General features: G+C 36.6%; 1 protein-coding gene across 1 annotated transcript in view; it reads right to left on the bottom strand.

The window, feature by feature from the left end:
• Positions 1–16537, bottom strand: part of LOC113064118 (collagen alpha-1(I) chain-like) — a 45745-nt gene that overhangs the window by 7957 nt on the left and 21251 nt on the right. Inside the window, exons 7-41 of the mRNA XM_026234703.1 lie at positions 13309–13947; positions 11783–11827; positions 11396–11515; positions 9582–9620; positions 9440–9493; positions 9244–9297; positions 8462–8569; positions 8259–8312; positions 8076–8129; positions 7791–7835; positions 7577–7630; positions 6844–6888; positions 6636–6689; positions 6514–6558; positions 6395–6448; positions 6167–6211; positions 5606–5659; positions 5341–5385; positions 5206–5259; positions 4969–5076; positions 4822–4875; positions 4670–4723; positions 4494–4538; positions 4355–4408; positions 3678–3722; positions 3082–3135; positions 1744–1797; positions 1573–1626; positions 1402–1455; positions 978–1031; positions 745–789; positions 557–601; positions 355–462; positions 204–257; positions 66–119 (exon numbers count right to left, since the gene is read on the bottom strand). Coding sequence (XP_026090488.1) covers positions 66–119; positions 204–257; positions 355–462; positions 557–601; positions 745–789; positions 978–1031; positions 1402–1455; positions 1573–1626; positions 1744–1797; positions 3082–3135; positions 3678–3722; positions 4355–4408; positions 4494–4538; positions 4670–4723; positions 4822–4875; positions 4969–5076; positions 5206–5259; positions 5341–5385; positions 5606–5659; positions 6167–6211; positions 6395–6448; positions 6514–6558; positions 6636–6689; positions 6844–6888; positions 7577–7630; positions 7791–7835; positions 8076–8129; positions 8259–8312; positions 8462–8569; positions 9244–9297; positions 9440–9493; positions 9582–9620; positions 11396–11515; positions 11783–11827; positions 13309–13947 — 2598 coding nt within the window. The remainder of the gene's footprint in view (positions 1–65; positions 120–203; positions 258–354; positions 463–556; positions 602–744; positions 790–977; positions 1032–1401; positions 1456–1572; positions 1627–1743; positions 1798–3081; positions 3136–3677; positions 3723–4354; positions 4409–4493; positions 4539–4669; positions 4724–4821; positions 4876–4968; positions 5077–5205; positions 5260–5340; positions 5386–5605; positions 5660–6166; positions 6212–6394; positions 6449–6513; positions 6559–6635; positions 6690–6843; positions 6889–7576; positions 7631–7790; positions 7836–8075; positions 8130–8258; positions 8313–8461; positions 8570–9243; positions 9298–9439; positions 9494–9581; positions 9621–11395; positions 11516–11782; positions 11828–13308; positions 13948–16537) is intronic.

The raw sequence follows: 16537 nt of genomic DNA, 5'->3' as shown, positions 1-16537 counted from the left end.
TGTAAAGTTTGTTGTTTTGTACTGAACCAAGACCAAAAAGTTTTGCAGCTCCATGCCGATCTAACCTGTGGCCCTCCCAGTCCGAAAGGCCCGGCATCACCAGAAGTGCCCATCATTCCCTGTGCAATTATAGAAACTTTCAGTGATTTCACAAAGAAGCACAATTTGTGATTCCCCAAATCTCATAAATCACTTCAAATCACCTTTTCTCCTTTCTCCCCATCTATACCTGGCAGTCCATTTGCCCCCTGCGGACCCTGAAGACAGATTTGCAGCACTTTTAACTTGATGTTCTTCAATGTACCTTTCATGTAACGAAGCTTTTCATCAAGTATAGTAGGGAGAATCACTTACTGAAATCCCCGGGGGCCCGTTTGGCCCAGGGTCCCCTGGGGGTCCAATACTTCCACGGGGTCCTGGTTTTCCAATGACCCCACTGATCCCCTGAAGTCCTGGAGGACCCTATAGTAGACAATTATTTAGAATAAATAAGTATTTAGAAATGATCAGCCAAATAGAGATATAATGTAAATGAAAGAGCTGATTGTGTGCTCACACATGGCCCATCTGTTCCCTGATGCCCAGGATCTCCTTGCCGGCCCTGCTGAGATGTAACCCATGGTTTACAGTTGAAGGAAATAATTCAAGCACTTTATATTTTAGCACTGCTTTATGAGGAATAAACTCCACTGTACTAGTAAGTTCAAGATCTTCTATTTTCTTGAGAAATTGTATATACTGCACCTGGGGTCCTGGTGGGCCCTTTTTTCCTACTGGACCAGGGGGACCCTAAATAACACACACAAAGTTTGGGAATATTAGTCATCATCACAACATGTAAATGACAGTGTCATAGCAGTGGAAACCAAACTATATTGATCCATAGAATTGAATAAAGATTCACAAAATGTGAAATAAAAATGATTGGCTTGATATAGATACCAGTGTTTGTACTTGATTTCCTCACACACACTTACAGGTGTTCCAGACTTCCCAGTTGGTCCAGGAGGCCCTCTTAGACCTGGCTCTCCCTATAAGAAAACAAATGTCCTCCTTTACCTAAAGCTACTATTATAAAGGCTAAAAACAGTGTGGCTCTGCTCTAAACCCAAGTGAGCTGTCTAGATTTTTAGGCATCATCCTAATAGGAAGGTTGTTCCAGCCTTGTAATGGAATAGGGAATCCCTGAATGCAGTTATTTACAGTATGAGGTTTCATTTTGGTTAGGATGTTGACTTAAAAGTCAGTGGCCTATGCAGACTGTGAGACAGCACAAAAACAATAAGAATGGAGGTTTTATCTGTCGGTGAACTTCAGCATTATATCTGCAATGTACAACAACATCAAATAATGACATTATAACTGTTAATGTAAGATGGGTAAAGTGTAATTTGTCTTTACTCTGTTTCCAGTGTGGCCGAGTCTTCCTCTCATACCCAAGTTTCCTGGAAAACCCTTAAGAGAATACAACAGAGTTAGCTGGCTATGTCAAAAAAAACATCAACCTTAAACATTATTATTCCCATCCTGCTTCCTCTCTCTCTGTAAAAGCTCTATAAAGGGGTCACTTACATACATGCCAACAGGGCCCTGCGGTCCCACAGCTCCTGTCTTTCCAGGGAAACCCTGAGAGAAATAAGCATACATGCCAAAACATCCTGAAAATCAGCAGCTTGATTTATTGATTCTATGAACAACTGAATTTGAGAGTATACAAAAAAAAAAAAAAAATCACAAACATACCCTCTCTCCTGATGGTCCTGGATGGCCCACAGGCCCCTCCTGTCCAGGTGGACCCTGTCAGTCGAAACAATATCATCAGTAGAGATTTATCAATTCAGATTACAGATGCAGATCACTATGCATTGCTTTTTATGGTTAAGTTTCTGAAGTGGTATTAATCTTATAACATTTCTCCATAACCTCTTTAATCATAAGAAAGTTCATTGATTAGGCAAAATCAATCACCTGCAAATAACTAAATGCTATTATTAGGTACTTAATAATTATTATTAGGTAAAGTCTGAGTTTATTTGATAAACGTTTTCTATTTTAATAGTTTTTTAAATGTATTTATTAATTTGATGACAAAGCTGAATTTTCAGCAGTCATTACTCAATTTACTGCTTAATAATTTTTTGGAAACAAAATTTTCTTCAGGATTCTTTGATAAAGTTCAAATATAATAATTTAATGGATTTTTTTTTCTAAAATGTAATTCATTACAGTCCTTAGTGAATAAAAGTACTAGTTTAATGCTGATTAACTAACACTTTGCAAAAGCACAAAAACTAATTTTGATATACATTTTGATATACTTTAAAATTAATACTACCATGTCATAAGATTTCATTGGAAACCACTTGATAGCCCTTTGTTGAACCTTGTATGACTGCATACCATAGCACGGGGTCAAGAGTTGAGTTAATCGGCTCGGACACAACAGTAGTTGCTTTACAGGATTCAAGAAAGTAAGACAGACTTCAAAGAATACTTACAAGACAAGTTAAACTGAACAATGACTGACTGAAATACCTAAATAAGCGTTCATCTCAATTTGCATGAGCTCAACTGTTGTATAAGAGAAATATAGTAGAATATATGTGAGTGTTATCATCTGCATTATGTACACAGAAATGCAATGCTACAAAAAAAAAAAAAAAAAAATAGAACACGTACACACAACTTTAATACCCTCAACTCAAGAACAATCATGCTTCAGTCAGATATTGAAAAGCTGATGTGCCAAGAATAAATTTTGAATATTTAACAGCATGTGCCCTGATTTGGATGCACAGTGTAACAAATTCAGTTTGTTGAAAAGTAATATGTACAGTAATATGGATTCAATTTATTTTTGTTTTCTAAAAATGTAGGTACTGTAGGTAATACAATTGGCTAGTCCGATAAGTAATTTCAGTATGGGGGTCAGGAAGGTGTCTACCCTGCAAGCAGCTGAAATGTCAGTCAACATTCTTGCACTTATGAATAAGATATTCAGCTTCAGGCACAGCTGAATAATAAACTTTTAAGGGATTTTAAAGATGTGTGTTGAACACATGAATAGAGAAGAAAACTCACTATAGATCCTTGGGGTCCATCCTGACCACGTTCTCCAGGAATACCTTGCAGTCCCTAAGGTTTGAGAAACCAACCAAGAGCTTAAAAGCCTGTGTGTTCATGTGTGAACCAGTGTTTTTTTGCTGCCACGACTGACCATTACTCTTCTCGCCTACTGTATTTCACTAGAGTCATTTATGGCTGGTAGGGTGCAAATAAAACTTTGACAAACTGCGCAAAAACACTGGTGCCCACTAAATTCCTGGAAAGGCTGTCTTTGTTGGTATAACCTCTTTATTATTCATAAAAAGCATAGCCCATCCGCTATAAAATGTGAACATCGTTTTTTATTGGCTCTGCACCGGGAGCTCAGTCTGCTGGTTTCATGACAACAATCTGTATTATAAAGCTCCTTTTACAGCAAAAAATGGCACATTAATAGTAAATAAAGTCTGTTAGAGGTGCTTGATATGAAAGCTTAGCAGTGACGGCTAAATAAAACAGCCTAGCCTAGTTTCAGCCTAGTAGCTAAATACTACATTAATGACTTAATAAAAACAATATAGATTTTTAAACAATTGGAAGGTGGGCTAATCTATTAAGAGAGCTGAACCCACCATTAGTCCTTTACTTCCTGCATTACCCACAAGGCCTTGCAGCCCCTGTAGCACAAGAAAGAGCAATGAGAATCAATTTAAACGTTCTTTAACCTGTTAAATGTCACCCCGTCCCGTATACGGACGCCTACGTTGACTATACTATATTACAATCAAATCAAATCTAATCTTGACAAACTATATATCGTTGGAAAGGTCTAAGACTCCCAAATATATATTATACCAATTTGTTTTGTTAAAAATTATGTAGGAAAAGTAATAGATCAATTTATGACAAGAGTGCACCCTCAGAAATCTACATTACAAAAGGAGCTTTGACCTTTGTTTAAAAAAAAGACTTCCTCGTTGCCTTTTTCTATATCACATTTTAGAAATCATCAGAAGTTATATATCACTTGAAAACATAAAATCTCAAAATTCATCCTTAAAAACCCATTTTAAAATCAGACATTAGGTTTGTATCATGCACATTCAAGTCTATCTTCAAAAACGTGAGTGACAGTTAACAGGTTAAAATCTAGAATTATAATGTTTATTAATGTTTTTGCCTTATATCCTTTTATCTTATTACTGGAAATATATATATATTTAATTGATGTAGAAATCCATCAAAGATTTCTTTTTGAATTTTTTTTTTTTTTTACATGGTTCATGGTATTAGAATATAGAATGGGAACCTGTGTACCAGGCTTTCCTTCAGCTCCAACAGATCCAGATGGGCCAGGTAAACCCTGCAATAAACACCATCCCTACTGACATCATCAATATTCTACAAAAAGATTGACATTAGCCCCATTTTTGTGTATGAACACTTACAGTAAGTCCAGGGATGCCAGTGTGACCCCTCTGCCCTGTTCGACCCTGAAAATTAGACATGTATCGAGACCTTATTAAAATCAATATCACACAGCACAACTAGTTGAAAATATCTGTTTATAATATCTTAAAGCTTAGAACCATATTATATAACAATGTACCATGAAGTGTATTACCTTTAGGCCTCTAGGACCAGGCTTTCCAGAGAGGCCTTCGGGACCTTTGCTCCCCTTCAGTAAAATCAAGATTGACATTTCACATTGGAGAATATTACACTCAATTTGAGACACTACAAATCTTAATGCATGTAATACAGGGCAACCCTGACCTTTTGCCCCTCCTTTCCCACTTTGCCATATGGACCAGCTTCTCCGTCCTCTCCCTGTGTGAGGATATTTAGTAAGTCTATTTTAGTATATTAGTAAAGCAACTCTATTTTAATATATCAGTGAAGCAATATTAATGTAACTCATACCTGGATCCCTTGAGGTCCTGGCAGGCCTCTTATGCCTGGGAAACCAGGAAAGCCTGTTGGTCCCTGCTCACCTTGAATGCCCTGTACCCCTTGGGCTCCTCTAACACCCTGGGAGGAAAATACAATTCACAAGTGACATCTGTTATCATGAGGATAGCAACCCATTACATCAACTTGTGCTAAAATGTAGATAATATACAGTATATACTCTAAACTAATTCATAGTTGTATGTTTACTTTGTTTCCTTTAGGTCCATTGTCTCCCTGGTCTCCATCAGGTCCTCTGTTACCCTTAAAAGTCAGTAAAGCCATTAGATCCTAAATTAAACTCTGTATTCAAGACAGGTAAAAACAGAAATGGCATGAGCTTACTTTGATACCAGTAAAACCTTTTGGACCTTGTGTTCCTAATACACCCTAAAGAAAAATGAAGAAAAAACTAACGAATTAACCAGTACATGTGAGAAATAGGAAATAACACTGGTTAAATTTGAAGTTTACCAAAAAATTAAAAATGAAAAAAGGGGGAAAAACAACAACATTGGGGTTAGTTTTTTTTTTTTGCTATGTGGTATGAACTAAAGTTGAATGTTCTCATTAGGAAAAAAAAAAGTTTTAGACTGAATTTGGCTTTTACCATTAATCCTTCAAATCCTGGCTCCCCTCGGAGGCCCACTGGCCCTGCAGGTCCCTGTAAATGAACAGGGATAAGAAGGTACAAATTCAGCAAGGATGCATTAAATTGATCAAGAGAGTATAAACATTTATAATGTTACATAATCTTATGTAATTTTTTTCTGTAAATAAATGCTTTAATAAACCATTATACATCAAATAATCTGGATATGAATAATGCATAATGGTTTCCAAAAATATATATACACACAGACACACACACACATTTTTGGAAACCATTATGTATATGAATTGAATACTGGAGTAATGGATACTACAAATTCAACTTTGTATTAAATAGCAAATAAGTAGTAATTGTAATAATAAGAGGCATCATTTGGGCATAAGAGACTTACTTCAAAAACATTTAAAAAAATCTTACTGACCACAAACTTTTGAACACTATGCGTTCATATTCAATATCTTGTGATACTGAACAGCATGAAGTCTTAATATTTAATGAATAAGAAGATCAAAGCAATTTAAAGATAGATTCTTCACTTTGTAAGAAAAGAGTGCTTACAGGTTCTCCTTTGGGACCAGGTAAACCTTCCCGGCCTGACAGTCCCTAGTGGAAAAACATACGAATATAATAATATGGATCATGATCATGAAGTAAATTATTTGAGTCTGTCATGGGCTAGTTAGTATACATATATTAGTATGCAGATATAACCTCAAATGATCCAATCCCTGACTACCATCTCTTTATTCAAGCAGTTAGATTCATTATGGTGGGACAAATATTCACCTGTAGGCTCCGTGGTCCTGGAGGCCCGATCTGTCCCTCTAATCCCTGGGGACCCTAATGATGACATATAGGTTATGTAGGGGTCAACTTCATGATGTCCCAAATAATAAATACCATACCTGTGGCCCCAGAAAACCAACAGGTCCTGGAGGTCCAGGCTCTCCCTAGAGAATAAAACAGAAATTATTGATATGTAACAACATCCTACAAACAGAGTGGAACAAATATGAGGAACACTTACACGAGAGCCATTAGGCCCCTGGGCACCAACCACACCTGTCCAGCCAGGAGCTCCCTGCAAATATTTAAATAAGATGAGTTATAAAGAGTTGAAAGATGCATTTATTGTTCAATCCTTACAAAAATATGTAACACATTTTCAATAAAAATATTAAGCTGCACAATTATTTTCAACTTTGTTGAAATTTCAGCTGTTCTGTATTACTTACTGGTGGACCTGGAAGACCTGGTGGTCCCTCCATCCCATCATCCCCCTGTAAACATTACCATTAACAGATAAATATCAACTGATGCCTTTAAAGTCCGCTTCAAATCAAAATATACACTATTTATTTTGTTAGCGCACATTGTTGGTCTTGAGGTGAACAATTAATCAGTGCAAGTTAATCCACTGAAAAAAATGGTTTGTCTTGATCATTTTTAATCAAAATCCCACTCTGGAATGGCATTTCTTCTCTGATGACATGAGTGGACCCCCTCCAACCATTAGTTTGCTGTGAGCAAGAGATGGAGGTGTGCTAAAATACCCCCCCCCCCCTACTATTCAGTATTCAATTTCAATTGGAAATACATCACAAAGTAAAGTAGGTAAAGTTCACATCGACTTTGATGCAGGAGCGATTATAGGATTTTTTTTTTTTTTATGTGGTGGCACAGAGGGGACCAAGAACCAGTCAGGGTGGCTAATGGGAACCTACAATATGACATATTTTCGCTTGTTTCACACTTTTTTGTTATGTATGTAATATATATACATATATATATATATATATATATATATATATATATATATATATATATATATATATATATATATATATATATATATAGTCAATACTTTAGACACGTCTTTAATGCGCAAATCAAATAAGTGTACACTTGTTTATTTGATAAATAAATGTTGAGCATTTAATACTTTATAGTAATTTTGTTTTCACTTACATCTGGCCCTGGATGACCTTCAGGGCCCTCCATCCCTCTCATTCCTTGTGGACCCTGTAGAAGAATTCAAATAGAATCAGGCAACATGCTGAAAAGGGTTAATATTGTTATTAGGGATAATAAAACTGTAAATTTAAACAAAGCACCAGATGTAATTAAAGCATAAATAATTTTTATTGTGTTTATTCTGTTCATTAATGTTGCTGTAACTTACAGGAGGGCCGACAGGACCAGGAGAGCCAGGTGCTCCTTTGGAACCCTGTACATGTGAACTACAGGTTACATATTTTCATAAACACTTAGAATTATTATGCAGTTTTCCCAGTATCATGCAACTGTAGATTATAAAAAATGCATTAAAAAAATATAAATAAGTGCCTATTTAATGTAGTTCTTTGCCTGACCACTAGATGGCTATATGTATCTCAAAGAATGCCCCCTATACTGTAAACCTGAGTTGCCCGTATTTATTGACTATTGATTTAATCATTTAACTTACTTTCTCTCCACCTTTTCCCATATCTCCACATGGACCCTCTGATCCAGCAATACCCTGCAACAAGAACAGTGTAACTCCTTAAGCAAAAATAAAATAAATAACAAAAAATTATAATAATTCATGCCTCATCATGGTATTTGATCTATATTATTTTAGTTACCGTCTTCACCATATCTATCTTACCTCCTCTCCTTTCTCTCCAGGTGAGCCTGATTCTCCTTTATAGCCTAGAGGACCCTGTTTTTCAAAATGTACTGTTAAAATACCAACAGAAACAGAAAACATGACACAATAAAACACTTTCAGGCCAGGACGCTAAAATGAATTGCTTATCTACCTTCAAAACATCCAATGTCACTGTAACATTTATAATAATACCACTTAACCTTTGGTCCTGGAATCCCCAGAGGCCCCTGAGGTCCATCTAACCCGTTTTCTCCATCCTTTCCAAAGACCCCTGCTCTGCCTATCACACCTTTTGGGCCACGGTCACCCTGCAAGAATAGCACACAGAAAAAAATTGATAAATAAATGAAAAAAAAAAAAAAAGTTTGTTCATCATATTTGTTAAAATATCTAATCTGTGCATCAGGTGTTGCTACGTAAATGCAGCCAAAGAATCCAAGGATTGAGTTTTTATTAAAATGAGTTAATATTAATCAATCTATCCATCCATCCATCCATCCATCCATACATCTATCTATCTTCCTGCTCCTTCACATAGTGGTACATTAAATGCTATCAGAAGCTCATTTCAGCAGTGATTGACGAAATGCTTTTGAGAGGCATAGATGTGATATACTATTCACATTAAATCTTACAAACCGCAATTATCTTGCGATTAAATCTCAGCAGTGATAACTGTCTCCCTTTCACACACATTAAACCCCAAAAAATTAACTGCCACTAATTTGAGGTGATATGATGTCTTGCTCTGATAAAAAAAAGCAAATATTGGTCTATTTAAGTATTACATTATTTACAGCGGTTATTACGAATATGATAACATTATCATTAAAGACACAACACAACATTTTGGTGCGCAGTTAGTAGGTTAATAGTACTACAAGAGCAATAGTGTTGCCTTAGCAAGTATCACTAATAATAATTAAGCTTGCCTTTATAAGCATCACTAAAAATGACAACGTTGCACCATATGATATATTACCATGTCTCCCAAACGTCCTGGACGTCCTTGTTCCCCTGGCTCCCCAGGTGGCCCCTTGTAGAGGAAGTTAAGAGAGAAAGAGAGAGAGAGAGATCATGATTTAGCAGAGCAGGTGTTGTCATCTTTGCTCATGAAGTACTACATACTACATAACACAGGTGTTGCTGAGCCTCATCAAAATTGTATTAAACCTCACTTGCGGCCCAGGTTTCCCCATCTCTCCTTCCGGACCAGGTGACCCTTGCGCTCTCTACAAGCTCATGGAAAACAGAACAAAGTCAGGGATATTACGTGTTCAGAAACATAACAAATTTCACAAATATGTGTTGCATACTTACAGGCCAACCTGCACGGAGAAGCTGGAAGAACGGAGTTTGCTGGAGGAGAGAGTGAGAGAAAAATATAATTAACTGAGCATCATGACTATCCATGTTTATCACATTATTAAAATTACAGCTGATATTAAAGCTTTATCTGATACTTTATTAAGTTAAACTTCCGCACTGTTAAAGGTTTATTAGTATAAAACTGCTCTATTTGTCATAAGGAAGGGTTCACTTGTTGTCACACAATCAGATAACAACTCTTTTGAAAAGTCATGACTTTCACAGATACAGCCATATGCATGTAGACAGATTTTTTTTAGTCTCTTATATGCCATAAATGCTGTATTTTAGAAGACTGTCAGAAGCTACAAACGTTTGAAATGCATCTTGAATCTTGATTGGTAGAGCTGCACAATGTTGGAAAAAATGGCATTCTGATATTTAGTTTTTCTGCAATATATACCGTGATGTGAAAAATTACAGGAAATTTCTCCAGGTTACCTGAATAGCTATATTTGGAAAGAATCAAGCATTCTAGAAGGGAGTGGAGTTGCATGGAAAATAAAATGATTTTAAAAAGCTGAAAAATTGCCTAACTTTGAAGACTTTTTTTGGAATGCAACACATTTCCATAGGGTTAAACAATTTGGGGGAAAGTGAAATGCTGATTGTTCATACTTGGGCAAGAACCAACTCAAACCCATTTTACCAACCATAATCTGAACAGAGTTTTAAAAACATATTAAGAACAATTTTTCCACTCAAGTTTTTATAGGCCACATTCCCACTGTTTTTTACCCATTCAATATGACTATTATTTTTTATATACTTTTATTTTACTACACTAACTACATCTTACATTTTCAAAATTTAAACCATCAAGCTTTTATTTTCATAGCTCACATGAATTATTTTTTATTTATATTTACTTATTTAATTTGACTATTGCATTATGGCCTATCATGTCTTTATAATGACTTTGTTTCAATATATTGTGCAGCCGTACTGATTGGGGTCAGGAGAACTCAAAACCAACCTAATTATATACAGAGCTTCCTTGTGCCGATTCATAGATTAGTCATTCAGACTAACCACCAATTAGTCTCTAATCAAAATGTGTGTTTCTGTCATTTCTGGTCTCTTATTGAAGCTTTGCTTTCTGTTACTCTGAGGAGTCATTTTAATAAAGCAAATGCCATAACTGTGCTATTCTGGTCTTATTAAAGGCTTAATTATCCATGCTCATCCAACCAGACTCTAGATTAAAAGCTGCCGTGTAAACTACTTAAGGCATTCACAAAGACAGCATGCTGCACACTGGACACATATCCCAAAATGAGTTACAAGGTCACAGGCTGCTTTTATTTAAACCATGCTGGCGAGGTTGCGTTTATCAGAGCAGATGCGTTCATACCAAGCTGGAAACTGACATGGATGGCGAGACTGACTGATTGTGCTGAGGTGACCTTGTTCTGGGTTTGAGTAAAGGGAATATCGCCCCTTCAGTTACATGAACAACTTATGACATCATGCAGCACTAAGAGTAGAAAAGTCGTTGCCCTCTGCTGGATGTACAGTGAGGGATGGTTCAAAGACTGTAGGAAACAAATACCCTATTACAGCAACAAGAGAGAATTCCTTCCTCTCTGTCTCTGAGGGCATCATTATTCAATCACGGCTCATCTGAGCCATTATACAAGATACAGCTTTGCACTGACAGTCACTTTAAAGGGATGAGGGATAAAGTTTCATTTTTGTAGACAGGGAGACCACAGACAGGGATGGAGCATGGAGAATGGAGAAACTGAAAAAAAGAGAAATCTTACCTGAAATGCAGCCCATTCCTCAGGTGTGTTTCCCCACAGGTAGAATGTGGGCAGCCCAGGTGGCCCAGGAGGTCCTGGGACTCCACGGTGACCTGGACGGCCCTTAAGCCCACTGGAGCCCTACACAAAATCACAACAATATGGAAGACTGCATCACACACACTGTTGGCATTTGGACTTCTGTTTGGAGATTGAACACATAAGAGCAGTCTTAACTGAAGTGACAAAGGTCATAGAAGTTCCCAAGGGTCAGCCGGTCATGACCACAGGCACGTGAACTTTCCATGAACTTCAGCTTGCCTTCGTTCACCATGACAGTGCAGACACAGAGATTCACACTGAATGCTCTTGTCCATTTCTCACTAAAAAACATTCTGATTATCATACCTTATCACCTTTGGCTCCTGGATAGCCATCACTCCCAGGACATCCCTAGAAGGAGTAAGTAATAGTAAAACGCACAATAAAAACCTTAAACATACAAAGCCACAGCACAGAGCGTGACCAAAATAAAACATAACTTTCATTTTGAACAGTTTGTGACAATCTTTTTTTCATCTGAGCTAAACAATTGATTAAGCTTTAAAAAAATAAAAAAATATTGGACCACAATTTATATACTAATGTACTATTCATAATAATAATAAAAAAAAGTTTTTATTGAGCATAAGTTTTAGTAGTTTGGTTGTGCTTTTTTATGTTTAGCTTTTAGTAATTTTAGTCTTATCTAAGCTTATTAAAGCTTAATATGTTACCATTTCTACATTTTTTTGCTTAAGTTTTTCGCCACACATTTATATTTTTTTCAGCTTTATTTCAGTTAACAGAAACCATTTTTAATCATTTCTGTTTTAGGTAACAATTACAACATGGCACCAAAGTTACAGTTTTAGACTTAAGAGTTATATAAACACATATAAATGCTTAGCTTTTAAACAGAACAGGCTTTAACTCCTTGGAATGATAAAGTCAGTTCCTTATTCAACATGACTAAATGCTTAACCACAACCAAGACAGAAATGCAGGGTAACAAGTATCTCCTTAATGTTTTCAGCTAACCCTTCATGATCTAATGGAGTCCTTTTACAGTGCCTGGCCCACTGGAGCTCAGCCAGAAGCCTCCAGAGGGCACCACATCTAGGTTTACTTCTGTTAGAACTTATCATTTGCAAAGTCAGGTGAATGATGCATTTTGATTGGGTGAGGTCCTCCTACAGTCAATTATTGAGAGCCATATGAATCATGCCAAGGCAGGAAGTGAGATATATGCAGTATGTTGTGCAGCTTAAAACAGCTGAAATAATACATATACAACATTAAATTACTGAAAAATCCCTTGTTTTATTTTTTTCCTCTTATGCTTTCTGCATCAGACTGATTTTGCAGATTGTGGCAGACGTTTCCTATTTCAAGAATCTACACGTCTTGTTTTACTTATATTAGTGTATGTGTGATGTATCCACTACAGCAATTCATTTCAGCCATTGTGTCCATTTTTTTCTGATGGAGACTGGTTTCAATTTTGTGTTAACAGAATGTGACATGAGACCAGAACTTTCTGCAATATATATAAACTGTACTAGTTTTATTTTGTATAATTATTTACTACAGTACTTTAGTATTTATAAACATTTAAAATTCAATTTCAGTTTGTTTCAGTTCATGTGTAATGCCATTTTTTTCTATTAAGCTTTAATTAATTTTCCAGGTTTGGTGTTAGCAATGTTAGCATTCAGCTTAAAATATTTTATTTAAGTTAGTTGCCAATGCAACATTTAGAATTTTTCTTTTCAAGTTTATCTAATATTTGTATTTCATTTCAGCTTTTTTTTTTGCGTGAGTTTTTAAATCAGATTTAGTTTTAGCAAATAATTAACAATAACAACACTGATATATACTTAAGTTATACTCACAGGCTCACCTGGTGGCCCCACTGGCCCCATGGGTCCTCTTTGAATGCGATACATATTCCCATCAGAGCCACGCACAAGATCTTCATGCCTTTCTGTAAATATAACGGTACCTGGGTGCTCCTCAGATCCCCAGCCAGGTCTTACAGGGATATCTGGAGTTTTGAATGTTTTTCTTCCACTTCCTTTTGAGATGCCCTCCCAAGTAGCTGTTCTCACAGGAGCCTGTGTGGTGACCCCCAAATCCTCTTTTAACAAGTAGGATTCTCGATCCTCAGGACTGGAGGTGGTTTTCGGGTGAATTTCACTGCTAGGTTCAATACTTCCGGTAGGTTTCTCGGGTATCTGAACATCCAGGTTGATAATTATGGTATCCACTGGCTTCTTTGTTGAAGGTTTGCCTGTTTTGTGCTTGTCAGTGGTGAAGTTTTCATCTAGACGTTTAGATTCTGGTTTCCCGTCACGGCTGCCTGTTGAGTCAGTTGGGAATGTTTTGTAAGGTTTTCCACCATTTTTAGATAAGATGCTTTGGTCTAACAGGTCGGTATCCTCAAACACATCACCTCGCTCCACAAGGCCAGGACGTTTGGATCCAGTAGGAAGAGTACCATCTCCACGTATAATCCCACGTCTATGGAGACCCTATTAACAAAAATAAATTACTTAATGTTTACCAAGAATTGAGTGTAAGCTATTATTCAATTCTGTTTGTTATTTTTCTTTTACATCTGGGAACTTTATGTTTACTTTAATATGTTTAATGAAGATCTCTTCATCACAACGTCAAATAAATTTTGAGAATGTTTATGCGATATGATTAAAGCTGTAATCTCCATTTTTGCATATGCTAACAGATGTTAAGGTAAATACAAGAGTGCAATTATTTCAGGTGTTAAACAACAATAATTGAATCTATTAAGCATCTTGTAGGAATCAGCAATGATCTACTGAAATCTGACCTCATTTAAAGATCAGATGAAGAGTTACAACATGAGTGTGAAAGTGTGAGTCAAAACAGTGACAGTGACACAAAACACACATGCAAATTAGATGCAATGTCTCACACACACACACCCACGCACACACAAAGGCTTTATTTTGAGACAAAGTCAATGAATTCTAAAGAAAGAGACAAAAAAATTATAAAAAGAGTAAAAGAAAAATCACAAAGAATAGTGGTCTGGATTCCACATGATCTGGGTTGGTCCTGAGTGATGAGAAGGGAATTGAAAAACAGCCTTTTCTCTGTGATCATGATGTCAAAGCCAGAGGATTGTTGCTGTATATCAAAAAGACATCTTACAAAATTGAAACATGTGTCTCCTTAAAATCTGCTGTGATTCTGTCTAGTTGCTCTATTTGCATGAAGTCTAAGCTAGGTGTTTCTGTAATGTGACTTCTGTAGGACAATACAAGTGCTTCAGTTCTCTTGATGGCATCTGCAAGGTTTACAAGTGGATAAACTAAAAATAAGAGACTTATGAGTCAAAGAAAGTTATACATTAAGATATTTTGCCCAATTATAACTATATGGCGTTGGGTTTCCAGGTTGGTCTATTTCATTACATACAGAATTATTATTATTTTTTATATATAAATAAACAAGTGTGTGTGTGTGTGTGTGTGTGTGTGTGTGTGTGTGTGTGTGTAAATATACAATATCATTACCATACCATAGCCTGTAAAAATCAGATGTAAAAAGCCTTTATACGAAGAAAACCTGGGTAAAATCAGACCCCCTTGCCCTAATACTATCACTAACAATGGCTTTTTCTGTAGCCATGGCCTGATAAAGTGGTACTTGATATCCACCTGGCTATGAAGGGCTGTCGTCCAGCTTATCTTCCTGCTGTTGGTCTGATATCCATCTAGCCTGCTAAAGTGGGTCTGAACACACAGACAGTCACACAGCAAAGAGCAGCTTCCACCCAGGCTCTAGTTTTAACACCATTTGGCCACCAGGGGGCTTCTTGTTACAAGGACCAACATGAAAATGAAAGTGAAAGTGAAGTGACATTCAGCCAAGTATGGTGACCCATACTCAGAATTTGTGCTCTGCATTTAACCCATCCGAAATGCACACACACACAGAGCAGTGAACACACACACACACACACACTGTGAGCAGTGGGCAGCCATTTATGCTGCTGCGCCCGGGGAGCAGTTGGGGGTTCGATGCCTTGCTCAAGGGCACCTAAGTCGTGGTATTGAAGGTGGAGAGAGTCCAACCCTCTAACCATTAGGCCACGACTTCCCCAAACTATATGATCCCGACGTGAAAATATCTGTAACGTTACTGCTGCAGGGCAACAACAAAAAAACCTTCTAATAATAGCTCATTTCTGAAAGGTACAAAATTGCATCTACTGTTTGGATCTGTAATACTGTATGCAAGTGGAAAGTCAAAAAAAAAAAAATAGTGTTCGAGTGCACACACATTTTGAAGTCTATATGAAAAAGCTGATTTGACTTGAAGACAGCGACTATCTGTAAATCTATCACAGAGACACAGGTATTTATATGGGCAACAACAAACAAGCCATATCTTGCACTTAAACTGATTTAAATACAGCTTCCCATAAAATGTTTTTCATAGTGCGATGTCCTAGATTAACAGATTTAAACTAAACACATTTAAAAAAAGATGGCTAGGTGCAAAAAACTAAATTAAGTAAGAAAACACCAATCACATCTGTCGAAATAACTGAATTAATTTTCCGTCTCATGCATTATGTTATTTTGGTCTTGTCATAAAACTGTTGCCAAAGTTGTTGTTTTTCTGTCACTGAGGGTTTTTAAATACAATGGGTCTCATTCATGAAACATTCGTAAATATACGAGTAAATATCTGAGTGATTTGTGCGTAAAGAGAACTTCCCGAAAACTCTTCTCCTGATTCACAAAAACTTCGTAAACGTCAGATGTGATAGTGAAATGTGTGTGTGTGTTAATGAATTCCAATCAGTCGTAAATGGGACGCGCGTGCACGCTCACTCTCAATTACCATAAATCCCTCTCATTAAATCCGACTGACAACTATATATGAGCATCATATTATGACACCAAACGAAGGATTTCAACATGTCTTCTCAAAAGCGACTGAAAAACAAACATTTCTCAGCTGCAGAAATTGAAGTTTTATTATCAGAAGTTCATTCAAAACGCCATTTAATTTTCAAGCGTACATAGTGGCGTATCAGGTCCTAAAAAAGGAAGTTTGGCAGCATATTAC

Source organism: Carassius auratus, chromosome 46, assembly GCF_003368295.1.
Source record: "Carassius auratus strain Wakin chromosome 46, ASM336829v1, whole genome shotgun sequence".
Lineage (NCBI taxonomy): Eukaryota > Metazoa > Chordata > Actinopteri > Cypriniformes > Cyprinidae > Carassius > Carassius auratus.
The sequence above is the reverse complement of the archived record's forward strand: the minus strand, read 5'-3'. Positions and strand labels throughout refer to the sequence as shown.